The sequence below is a fragment of the Bombus flavifrons genome, chromosome 6 (genome assembly GCF_040668555.2).
Source record: "Bombus flavifrons isolate JBK064 chromosome 6, iyBomFlav1_principal, whole genome shotgun sequence".
Taxonomy (NCBI): Eukaryota; Metazoa; Arthropoda; class Insecta; order Hymenoptera; family Apidae; genus Bombus; species Bombus flavifrons.
In genome coordinates, this window is record NC_138447.1 from 12,409,692 (window position 1) to 12,422,320 (window position 12,629).

Below are 12,629 nucleotides of genomic sequence, written 5' to 3' on the forward strand. Positions count from 1 at the left end.
TTTGATAAATTTAATTGTTAAAGAAAGACAAAATATGATATAATTTAACTTTACTGTAACAACAAATATTACTAATAAATAATGTTTTATGTGAAAAAGAAACAATTTGCTTTTTGTTTTTACTACATATTAATTGTAAGTATGTATCGGTACTCGTTCTAAAATATAGTATAACAATTAAGAGAGACTTTTAAGACAGTTTATATTTACCGTACTATAATCAGACTAACATAAACAATTATTTTTAAATAAACAGTTTTTAAAATAATAAGATTGAAAGCCCGAGTTTGTAAGTGCTGTTCTTGTTTAACCAAACATGTCAAAGTATTTAAAAATGGCCGCAGCCACGAAGTATTAACCAAGAGTGATTTTGAAATTGCAATCGATATATTCTTATAATCATCGTAGTAAATACGTCAATGGCCTACCCTATTTATAGTACCTAATTCTTTTTATTAGTCTGCCAAGTATTTTGACGCAAAAGCTTCGCGAATATCGATTCATACTTTTACACTTCCGCCTTGCTCATGAAATTTATCAAGACGATTTCTGAGTTAGTCGTGTATTACTTATTTGAAATGCATCTTTTCGCACAATCGGCTCTATAATATTTGCAGGTAAATGACACCTTTCTATTCACATAAAATCACGTTCTTTTAAAGTCGCATCGCGATAAAAGTCGTGCAACAAGGTTAACTGTGAGAAAACAACAAACAGAAAGGTACTTTTTCAAGATTGTAAGAATATTTTGTGCAAAGAACATGTCGCCCGGTGTTAACGATGGTCCACGCAACACAGGCACACTCCCGAAAAGCAATAGGAGAAATGATAGAAATAGAGAACGGTCAGCTGCTAATCAATTTGCATTCCGTTCTGCTTATCATGGACATACACAGCACTCTAATAATTTGGTAAACTAATAAAAAAATATGAATGATACCTTTTATTTTTAATATTTTATTTTGTATAATATGTTTTTTTTTTTTTGTCAAAATACTTTCTAGAAAGTAAAGGAGTTGAATTTTAATAAATTTTAGTAGATTTGAATAAGTTTAAATAATTCTGCCATAATTTAATTTACATATTTTCATTTAAAGAGTTCCAGAGAATATCATATTGTTAAATAATATCTAATACTATAAATAGGTGAAAATAAGGTATTAAATTTTGTGTAACTTGAACTTTCCAAATGAAAACTTTATACAGCATTCTGTATATAGTAGTTTAAAAGATAATCTATTAATAGATAGCTGAATAGTGGGGAAGTTCTCTCTAAGAATATATATCCAGATACAATCCTACTTTGAGGCAGTAGAGTTTCAGTATTTCAGTCATCATTTCTAGAAAACTTAGACAATTATTTGTGTATTTAATTGATTCTTTATTTTATAAATTATATGTGGTAGCATCAACTGGATTGGAAACCAGTCGGTGAACAAGAGCATTCAAGAATAACAAAGAACAGTAACACAAGATCAGTTTCTTCAGTACAGTCCACATCCTATCAAGACATACCCGAATTTGGTATATATTAATAGGTCTTGTTTTTATATCTTTTTAGTGTATTTATTAATAATTCAAAAATGTTATTATCTTAGTATCCTTTGGTGGTCGACGACCATACAATTACAGTGCAGAAGAATTCCCCTCTTTGCAAAAGATGGTTCCTCCAACTGATTCTCAAACTCAATCTCCTCCAAGGCTTCAAGGAACAAAACCTTCTAATGTCGATAAAATGGTAATATACATTTTTTACAATACTAGAGTCTCCTATATTTCTTTCACCTAAAATACAACTCTTTTTCTAATAGTCTTCTACTGATAATTTCTATTTAATATATTGCAGCCTGATAGAAGCCAAGTAGAATCACGTTTAAATCAAATTAGAGATTATATCAGAGTTACATCAACCCTGATGGATTCGCTTGATCAGTCCAGTGATCCAGTAAGTATATATAAGATATTAGACATAAGGTAACGTAACGTTACCTTATCTGTTATATTGTTAAGTACTTTCCTCTACATATAATTATACTATAGCGTGCACAAGCTCAAAATGAGAAGTTAAGTAGAATGGTGGAAGATCTTCATGACAGTGAAAGAAAGCTAACTAAACTCTTGGAACAATATCAAACTCATGGGGTATTTTGTGAGGTTATTGAACTTATAGAATTGTTATTTACTAACTGATTAAAGGGTGTACATAACTTTTTGTGCATGCTTTTTTAATTTAAAATCTATAAATTATATTCCATATGTGTTGGTTTATATATAGCTAGCTTTTGTTTTAGTCTATGATAGACGAATTATAATAGTTTTCAACTATTTCTTTCCTAGAATGGTGAAAATAGTAGAGAGGATGGAGAAGAAAATGGTGATATAAATAGAGAAATGCAACTACGTAAAAAAATGGAAAAATCACAAAGGAAACTTGCACAACTACAAGAACATCAAGCTAATTTGGTGGGAATACAATTACATGTTCAAGAAAGATTAAATGAAGCACGTCAAGCTCAACAAGCTCTTTTACAGCAAGAAAATCAAAATTCAATCAGCTTGGCATTACCATTACCCGCGAACGTCGAGCAACTTGAAAATGAAACAGCTGCATTAAGGGGAAAACTGGCACAACTTCAAACAAAGAAGAAAAATATGGACCATCTTGTGGCAGAATTACAAGCTGCAGAATCTCTGTCTGATAGGGGTAGTTGTGTTAGTACATTGTTTCCTATATTAATTTAATGTAGTTAGAAATGATGTACTTACAATTTTTAGAGTTCATCAATATTTTAGAGTTCTGAAGGAGTTCAAGGAAGACGTTCGAGAAGGAGTTCTTCAAGGAATTTTGAAGTAGACAAAGCTGCTGAATTAGAAGCTATGAAAGCACAACTTGCTCACTTGAAGTCATTAATGGAAGAAGCAACGAAAGTACGTGAATGTCTCGATTCCGACTCTGATCCTGAACCTGAAGTAGATGTAAATAGTGAAACTATAGCTAATATGGATGAAAACGAAGATGAAAATGGAACGAATACTTCATTTGAACGTCAAAGCGATACGGATGAAACAGGTCACGAAAAAATCAGAAACACCGGGGAAAGGCCAACTTTCGAAGAAATTCAAGTATAAATTTAAACGCGATTAGAAGCTATATGTAATATTGTGTCTCTATGAAACTTAATTTGCAGGCAGTCACGCGAGAACTTCGAGAACAATCAGCTTTATTACAATCTACTAGAGCGGAATTGCAACGAATAAAGCAACCATTATCAGCAATGCATTCTAATTCTACATCTGTGTTCCCGACTTCAACTCCTCCTCCATCGCTTACAACGTCAATCAGTTCTGAAAAAAAGCAAAGTAATAACAGTAACTGCGAAGTTCAATCGGTCCAAGAAAAGAGACGTCAAATTGATGATATTGTGCGGAAGGTATTTATTTTATATTTCCTTGTACATAACAAAATAGCATTCAATATTTATTCTATTGTTTCATTTTATTGAACAATAGGAATCATCTCAAACATCTAGCATTAATCGCGATATGGGAGGACCAAGTGATTTAAATAGTCACAGAAGTTCTAGTTCACATGTTAGTCATACAGGTACTCCCGCTAATGTTTGGCCTCCTCCAACAACGATAGGTAATCATCATATACATATATTATCTACATTATATTAATTTTAAAATTACATTTTGATGTATAGGTGGATCTAATGATCAAAGCGTAGATGGTGTATCTTCTGAAAATTTAATGGACATTGGGCCTCAAACAGCGGCAATTGAGAATGGATTTGGTGGAAATTGGTGGACTTATCCACCGCCTCCGTTAAATCAAATACGACATGGTAAGACATATGTATAATAGTAAAAATTTTTATTCAATATTTATATAATATAGTAACTTTCAAGTATATCTTTTAGGTTCATCAGAGTATTATCGACAATTATTACTAGGTTCTCAAGCTCAACAACTTCAAATGATGGGTACTACGATACAACAATGTTGTCAACTGTTATGGTCTCAGCAGCGTGAATTACAAGCTATGCGTGTAGCTATTAATCAACTACAAGTTCATTTGAGACAAACACAGTTACAGCAGCGGAATAATAGCGAGAATAATGATGAATATTCTAATTTAAGTCGTAATATTCATCATCTTGGTGAAACATTAGATTCTGCATTACCACCAAGTTCATCTTTACCGAATCTGGTGTCACTACCAAATTCTTCTCCTGCATTATCCCACGTCGTTGCAACATCTTCTGTTAATTCTCAACATCAACATCAACAACAATTGAATAATCAAGTTCCTCCTGGAAATAGAGCAAACAACTACTGGGACAATTTCAGAAGGTAATAGTATATACATATATACATATGTCAACTGACACGAATCTCATTTGTCCTCGTGCCGTGGAAGTATCATTTATATTGATACAACAGAATCATACACAATTCAAGATTTTCAGTCATGTAATCATATAATAGAAAAGTGTATTTGATAAAATTTGGAAATATAATTTGTTTTATGATTTAAGTAATTCAATTTTACAGATCTTTTCTCAACATGAAATAATTGATGTTTCTTTTTCTATCGAATATCATTGAAAAAAGAAAATATTTTTTAATGAATTTAGGTGTTTTATATTCAGTAGAGATCGTGCACATCCATCTCCTATCTTTGTGTAAACCTAATGTATCATTACATAAAGTAATAAACATCACGATCTGTCTCTGCACTTTTTTGTCTTGTACTTCTTACTTATTACTACCCTCGTTTAAGCCATATCACACATAAAACCTGAAAAGATTTGATTTTATAGACCAACGTTTAATAAATAAGAATCTAAATGAGGATAGTATATTGGTACGTAAATTATGGGTATGTAATATGTGTTTGAGAATATATATATAAATATATATATATTTTTGAAATATTTTGATCTTAACTAACAATAAACACTCAGTCAGTAATATCCAAAACTTTTTTCTTTCTGTGATATCTTTGTTGTGTCTTTTCTCCATTTTTATAAACGATATACTTAAAAACATATCATTCTTTATCATCTTAACTACATCACGCATTCTGCTTCCTTAAGCATGGTATGAATAGCTTGAATACAATTATATATGTGAATTGATAAATATATGTTTCTTTCCTACATTTGCAGCTATTCCAGACAAAACTTACTCTCAGGAAGTGCAAAAACTGTAACTGATGCTACCTCTGGAGCTATTGCAAATTCAACTTCGGGAAATACTATATCAAGTGTTAATACTTCTCTTATGTATGTAAACATATAAATTATTTACAATATTTGGAAATGTAATATATATTTTAACATATTATACATTTTAACCAAAGGAAAGACAAACGCAATCGGGATCAAGGAATCGATAATATACCTTTACCTTCATTAAGTGGAGTAGAAACACAATATTCTTCAAATTTGCAATTACAATCTAATTTACAGCAACAAGAAAGGGAGAATACCGTTATGCGTAGTAATATTTTAACAAATGAAATGTCTCAACAACAAGTTGATAATCTTTGGGAGGAAACAAATTCATCATTTCGATTACCATCTGTCATAAATGATGATAACCTGTTTCAAAACTTAAGGTATATTTATCCTATTGAACCATTTTTCAATTATTTTCTTTACGAAAAAATTATACTGAAATAAAATTTTTGTTAATTTGGTTATATAGCTTTGAAATGAAAGAAGTATTAAGTTCACTGATCTCTGTGAATAAAAAACGACCAGACTATCTAGTTATTATATTAAGAGAAATTAAGGCAATAAGCGAAGACCACAGATTGCGGCCTCGTTTATGGAGATCGTTACGTGCTCTACAAGATACACAATCTTTAAGCAATCCATTGGTTTGTGCATTTATAAAATGTATCTGTAATCAAATAATGATTTTTTAATATATCTGTATCTGTTTAACTTTATACAGAATGAAACAACTGATCAGACTGCCAGTGAAAGTTGTCAGTCTAGCGATGAAGATTCTGAGGCAGATGTAATATTAGGTCTAAGACCAGCAAAACATTCTATAGCAGAATTAGTTTCATCATCTCAAGCAGGAATTTCATCATCTCCTACTGCACATGTACCTTTAATAGATCATTTGGACATGCCAGTAAATATTATGAAGCATAGTATACTTTTAAGCTTTTAAAAAAAATGTTTTATATTTGTTGTATATTTTATAGGGGACATCTTCAGGTAATTCTACAAGTACTTTGCCTTTAACACCTTCCATTAAACCAGGTTATAATGAAGATCTGGCAGAAGCAGATCAATCTAGACCTGAATCTTCCGATAATCAACAGGTATTTTGAACACATATTTAATAAAGGTTATTTAATTAAATAAAATAAAATAAGACATAATTAAATGAAATACAATCCTGTACAATAAGCCTCCTGAAAATGAAGAAGAGACCGAACAAGGTCAAGCTGAAGCAACTGGACAAACTGAATCTGCACAAGCGAGGTTTGATGGTGAAGGTGATTTGGAAAGTTTAGCTGCTAAAGCTGAAGATGAATGGAATGAAGGCAATGCAATAATATTTTGATATTGAATTACATTAAAAAGTATCTTTAGTTGTATACACAATAACTGAACATATGTTTTAAGTTTAATATATGTTCTTTTTAACAGAATTGTGATACAATCAAAATCATTATATCATTTAATCCTAGGTGCAATTTTGATTTTTCTGTAAGTACTATTTATTCATTTACACATTAATTGAAGTACTTCTCAATGTCAATAACTTGACTACAAGTATAAAATATGTGACATACAAATTTTTTATCTTTAATGTGTATTGTGTAAATTATAATAAAAGTTGTAATTTAGGAAAATAAGTATTTATTTTTTATTATATGATACAATGTAGTGGCATGTATAAGAGCATAGCGAATGTATGCTTTGTGAACAAATACAAAAAATATAAACATTAAAAATGTTATTGTTTAATTACACTATTTAGAATTCTGTTTCAATACAATTGTTATCAATCAATTGCAATCGATGAAACTGGTATATAGAACATCCATGTGTTTCAAATAAAATCTTTTCATATTCAACAGTGTTTTCAATTAATTTATGCCCACTATTGAATAATTGTATATAATTTGAATTATTTAAAATATCGTGATTACCTGCTGTCCAGCAGCAGTTTTCTTTTGTAATCATAGATTCTTCTATATTATTATCAACAGTATTTACATCTAATACGTCTGATTCGTAAGATCCAGTACTTGATCCACAGTCCTTTGTACTTCCTGTACCACCGTGTACATTGTCCTTACCACCGCCTCTGAAAGGAAACCCATAGCCTTAACCCTTAATTTAACTGGGTATCTCCTATGCCATTTATCTTCTCAGCAAATTGTGTCCTTACCATCAAAAAAAGACCAAACTTACTAAGTGTCATTAGTTTATGAAAAAATATTAGCATCCATGCTTTCCATTGCATACCATTATCCATGGTACAGAAGATGACAGGATGCATTAAGCTTCAAAATAAATTTAATGCCAGCATCGGATGAAAATCTCTGTGGTCACATGTAAATATACAACCCTTTCCCCACAGGAGGGAAAACTGAATATTCATATATTTTAATATTTATTATTAGCGGGTATATCATAGCGACATTAAATAAATTTCACAATTTTTTAAAACTTCTTGTTATTCAATGTAAATACAATGAATGAATCATAATAAATATTTTCCCGCGCTGGAAAATCTCCCGCTTAAAAGGAAAGAAGGAACAAACAACGACCTCTAACAAGATCTATTTGAAGCATATACAAATATAAATTGACGAAATCGCGGTCTTGTAAAATGTGCTAGCAAATAGAACGTTGAAATATTCTTATTTATTCCTCACAGAAGAAATGGAAAAAGATAAAATTATGAATCTATTCCTACCTCTCCGAAACTTTTTCAGTTGACTTGTAGGGCTGAGATCGCTGTTGCATCGTTTCCGATTCTTCCGTTGTAGAACATCCGCATCGTAAGCTACCCGTTGTTCAAATGGTAGTTCATCGTTAGTTCTTAACCGATTCTGTACTGTCGCTTCTAGAATTACGGAATCGTTATTCAAATAGCCTGATGCCATAGAATAATCACTTCCGTCCTCATCAGTTTCCATAATCGTATCATAGGAGTAGTAATGGAATGACGATGGTTTTGTAATTCCGATATGCTCGGACATAACATTATGCTGATTTTCTTTTTTACAATGCGGTACGCAACCGTAATATACGTTTGACGACATGAACGATGGAGCGACGGTTCTTGCGTTATACATAGCATCGCTTGTTACAGCCATACTTAATTCTTCTTTAGGCACCGATTTTCTATATTATACCGAATGATATGAAAGCACGTTATTATATATCACTTATTGTTAGATATGTATGGTTAATCACGTGGTAGACAAGAAAACATAAAACAAACTAACGGAAACGGATAAAACGTTTACACTTTCCAAGAACAGTAACGAAAATGGTTCGGGTCAGAAGCCGAATTCGCTCGAGCAATGAATCGGCAACGTTCGGCTTTTCTCGCACGATTTAGTTAGTTTCTTTAAATCCCCACCAACTCATTTTCAACAATCGACCCACGCATGAAAAATTTATATCGCTTGTGTCAGAATCTGACTCAAGCTTTTAAAGTTGCTTCTGACTAATAAATTTATTTAAAATTTGATTTTCAAATAATCGAAATAGAATCCCGACGTTTTCATACAATTTATGATTTCTGACGTCATCGTGACCCCATTGGTCAACTTCTTCGTATAATAAACGATTGAAAATATATATGTTGTCTGAAAGAATGGACCGTTTAGGTATATTGATGTCTTTTTGGCATTTAAATAAATACAATTGAAACATTTTCTTAAATGCATAAATATTAATATTAGAAAGAAAGAAAAGCAATCCCCAGAGACAAAAGATGGATAACCTAGAGTATTAAGTACAAGATAGACCCGACATTATACAGCATATCTGCTTTTTGGTCTCATGTAATGACAGATCCAGAGTCGTTGGTCGGGTCTATTCTGTATTTAGTCAATGACGATAATCTGTGATGATAAGTTCAATCAGTGGTTGGTATAGTAGGGAAACCCGTTCGACAACTGGTAAAGTACGGTATTACCAATGTTTCTTGTTACCGACGAGGTACTTGTCTGCTGTTACGCTATAAATTCTTGTTACCATAAATTGATACAAATTTCTATGGTAACTTTCTATTTATCTTCGAAGCAAGTTCACAACAGTTAATAGCAAGACCAAAGGATAACTAACTGTCAAATTGCACAGTCAACTGTTGTTAAAACGGATAAGAAGTTTTTGTTAAATTCTTGCTTTTGCAAATATCATAATTGTGGTAATAGTCACTTGCAACTCTGTCGATATGTTAATACCGTATCACTTGTTATATCTATAAAAAGGTTGATATTTCCAAAATGAACGATGACATTTTATTTCTTGTGACTAATTTCAAAGCGATCTATAGAGCAGAATATGTATTTATGTTTGAAATAGAATATAATCCAACTGGTTCATAGTTAAATTTTTCGAGTTCGCGAAATGTCCCTTCAGTCTAGTCATAGAGATCCTTACCTGGGTAAATGACCGTACGTCGCTGTCCTTTTTGCCTTTGAAAGGGCCCCTCGCGGATAATTTCGGTATTTATGGGATTAATGTTGATGCTATGAACAATACATATAGAGTGATGGGTTTTCGATAGATCGGCAGGACAGCTGTCGTAGACACACGCCGCTAAGCCGCTTACGTCAATTCATGAAAATTTTTGCTCTTTTTTGGAAAATCGATCTCTAATCCGTTAGGCATTAGAATTATCGGTAATTTCGTCCGAATGAAATGATAATTGATTCGAGGGGTACTTTGTGGAACCCTTCACAGTATGTCACGTGTTAAGATGGCTTATACCTACTTGAAAATTGCGTAGCTCTAAGTGAAAAGAATCTTTATATATGATATTATTATTGATGAAATCAAAAATTCAACGAAACAAAGATTTCTAACACGACTAATCATACATTTTCTGACATGATTTATTAAAAATGTATCCATCTATTGGACGAAATATTTTCCAAATATATTTCACATCCATTTGCAATCGAAGGCCGCAGATGAAAATCGTGATAAATCATATTTCTTGTCTTTTATAGAGGATACAATTTGACACTAATCAAGTTACATTAACATAACAACTAAACTATCGATATTATTCGTTTCTTACAAAACATCGTGGATTTTCAAAAAAGCTTATATCTTCCAATCTATCAGGTTGTTTCCGTCTTCGATTATTTCATATTAAAATACTTTTCATATGTACGATTACCGAATGACGTAAAAGTCAGAAAACTAAGAAAAATGCACGTAGCATATTTTCACCGTGATTGTCGTAATACTACTAAAACCATGAGCAACTCAAATTGCTGATATGTTACAGATTTTTAAACAAGGAAGTTATAGTCACGGAGAATCGTTCTCTAACATCTCTATATCCATAATTCTACAAGCTACGAAACAGGCCTAATTCTAAATTATGTGCCTATAAACGTATAGAGGTATACGTACGAGATTACAAGTTACAAATGAGACTCATATATCGCCGGATTATATCCCGTTTGATGCCGGAATTGAAAGAAGAACCGCAGGCCTGAGTAAATAAGGCGGATGGTAGTAGGTCCTGATACGAGCAGCTTGCCAATAGAGGAAACCTCAGCGCCTGTCACTTTCTCGTGGTTTATACGTGTGAATATGTGGAAATGCTGGCATATGCTCGCGAAGGCAATCGTATAATTCACAGAAATGTCACTTACAACGAGAACGACCGAGAGGAACGAACGTCGGTGATCAGTTTTACAAGGGGAATTATTCTGTGTTTATAGAAGGAAGGAAAAATATTGTTTTCATAATCCGAAACTATTCTGTCGAAGTTGTTGACAAATTAATTAAGAAATTTCCATCGCAGGTTGTTGCGAAACCGTAGTGAAAAATTCAACTCGGTGAAAACGGATAATGATATAATTTAATGCGCCGTAATTAATTGGAGACTAATGATTTTTAATTAAGAAATCATAATTAAGACTTTGAACGAAGTAAGGCGATCGGATACGTACATATTGATTATACATCTAGAGACTGTGTTGTATGCGTTACGAACGATTGATAAATGGAGCCAGAAGAAATTAATTAGTAGGAAACATCCTTATTAGATCAATAAAAGTAGACACTTGATTTTTACTGTACAATTTCTTATATTAATATATTAAGATATTAAGATAATCAGAAGCACGTACCGAGTTTTATTAGAGAATGAAAATCTCTGTCGTGGTTAATCGGATTTTATTATCGACTGTATAATATAATCGAGTTATATTACTCGTTGGAAATTGCAAAAGAATGTTTAAATTAACCACACGTGATACGAGTCAACGTTTGATGCAGAATGCGCTCGATACAATGTAGTCCAAACGGACTTTTCAACAAAAAAAAAAAAAAAAAAAAAGAGACCAATATTACGCCTCACTTTTCTACGGACGGTGTTATTTTAAGCTCGCTTTGACGAATTTATTGACTTTATTCGCAAGGATATTCGAAACGCTTCGAACGTATCGACAAACGAATCGTCGTTCTAACGAATCGGCCAACAGGCAACGTAATATAATCTGAAATCAAGATGATACTTGAAGAAACTCGAACGAATTCTGTTCTTACAGCGAATTAGATCAAGCAGTTCTTGCTACAATATTCTAACGATATCTTGCATGCCACAATTTTATCACGAGATACAGAAATTTATTTATCATCAGTAAAACGATTTATCATCGTGAGAACGAATTCGTTCGATCAAATGCTGACTGTCCATCGTTTGTGTTCTCTTCAGCGGAATATAATTTATCGCGAAGTAAGCATTGCGTAACTAACACGGCATAACTAAAGACAAGCCCTACCGCCACTCGACGACACTCAACGCCACTCGAACACAATATCGAAATGCTTTTGCTGAAATGGTGTCTCTCGGCGTGTCGTTCGAGTTTACGTTGGTAAAAGGGGGCTCAAACACTGTCAACGTTATACGACCGATTCGATTCGCGTTTACGACTCTGGGGAGAGACGTTAAATGGCCGAGTTCTCTCTCTCCCTGTGCTCGTACAATCTGCTGTTTTCGTCGAGGAAACGCCACGAAGCGGAATTCAAATAGGAAGAAAATTAAAAGCATCGAAAGTAACGAACGTTATTCGCGAATATTCCGATTTAAACTAATTTAATTTGAAGTAGCTAACTAAATTAACGATCTCCGGTCCTATGGAGTACCTATGGTTTTATCTTTATTTTTTCAACGAATCAAGAAGTTTTTGCTTCGACGTCCGCTATTTAATACCAATATTTCGTTCTGACGTATTTCGTCTCGAGAAGCCATTTAATTTTCCCTGCCTTTGAGAAATGTACTTTTCGCGAGTTACCCCATTAGTCTTCCTCGATGGATCGTTCCCCGATGAATCGTTCTCCGATGGTTTTTAACCGAACGAGATACAGTGGCTATGAAAAGTATTTGTATA

The 12,629-nt window shown here is 32.7% G+C and overlaps 2 protein-coding genes across 13 annotated transcripts; one reads left to right on the forward strand and one right to left on the reverse strand.

Moving 5' to 3' along the window:
- The first annotated feature begins 312 nt into the window (after positions 1–312).
- cmb (combover) lies at positions 313–6,887 on the forward strand. Of its 6 annotated transcripts, none has more exons than XM_069114584.1 (18): positions 313–617; positions 718–911; positions 1,407–1,524; positions 1,599–1,738; positions 1,847–1,945; positions 2,041–2,154; positions 2,338–2,712; positions 2,794–3,123; positions 3,189–3,431; positions 3,511–3,643; positions 3,708–3,848; positions 3,925–4,357; positions 5,176–5,292; positions 5,370–5,627; positions 5,717–5,891; positions 5,969–6,154; positions 6,228–6,347; positions 6,437–6,887. In XM_069114584.1, the coding sequence occupies exons 2-18, from the start codon at positions 762–764 to the stop codon at positions 6,590–6,592; spliced, it is 3,288 nt and encodes a 1,095-aa protein (XP_068970685.1). In that variant the 5' UTR covers positions 313–617; positions 718–761; the 3' UTR covers positions 6,593–6,887. The 6 variants fall into 6 exon arrangements, with proteins under 6 accessions (XP_068970685.1, XP_068970684.1, XP_068970686.1 ...); XM_069114583.1 differs by having other exon boundaries at positions 735–911; XM_069114585.1 differs by having other exon boundaries at positions 759–911.
- On the reverse strand, positions 4,647–8,850 carry LOC138180582 (uncharacterized). Of its 7 annotated transcripts, none has more exons than XR_011173342.1 (3): positions 7,450–8,100; positions 7,185–7,340; positions 4,647–4,805 (listed from the first exon to the last, which is right to left on the reverse strand). XR_011173342.1 is itself a non-coding variant. In XM_069114589.1 (3 exons), exons 1-3 carry the CDS (start codon positions 8,358–8,360, stop codon positions 4,783–4,785), a joined length of 582 nt encoding a protein of 193 aa, XP_068970690.1. In that variant the 5' UTR covers positions 8,361–8,850; the 3' UTR covers positions 4,647–4,782. The 7 variants fall into 7 exon arrangements, 2 of the variants coding, with proteins under 2 accessions (XP_068970690.1, XP_068970689.1); XR_011173340.1 differs by having other exon boundaries at positions 7,185–7,342; positions 7,427–8,100; XR_011173339.1 differs by having other exon boundaries at positions 7,185–7,606; positions 7,958–8,097.
- Positions 8,851–12,629: the final 3,779 nt, after the last annotated feature.

What these genes read in the sequence shown, in the direction of transcription:
- LOC138180582 (XM_069114588.1), bottom strand. Translation starts at nt 8,360, where the DNA reads ATGGCTGTAACAAGCGATGCTATGTATAACGCAAGAACCGTCGCTCCA. An exon ending in ACTGAAAAAGTTTCGGAGAG is followed by an intron (nt 7,341 to 7,957) that starts GTAGGAATAGAT and finishes TTCCTTTCAGAG; the next exon opens with GCGGTGGTAAGGACAATGTA.
- cmb (XM_069114582.1), top strand. Translation starts at nt 762, where the DNA reads ATGTCGCCCGGTGTTAACGATGGTCCACGCAACACAGGCACACTCCCG. An exon ending in CTTCTAATGTCGATAAAATG is followed by an intron (nt 1,739 to 1,846) that starts GTAATATACATT and finishes AATATATTGCAG; the next exon opens with CCTGATAGAAGCCAAGTAGA. An exon ending in AATCTTCCGATAATCAACAG is followed by an intron (nt 6,348 to 6,436) that starts GTATTTTGAACA and finishes CTGTACAATAAG; the next exon opens with CCTCCTGAAAATGAAGAAGA.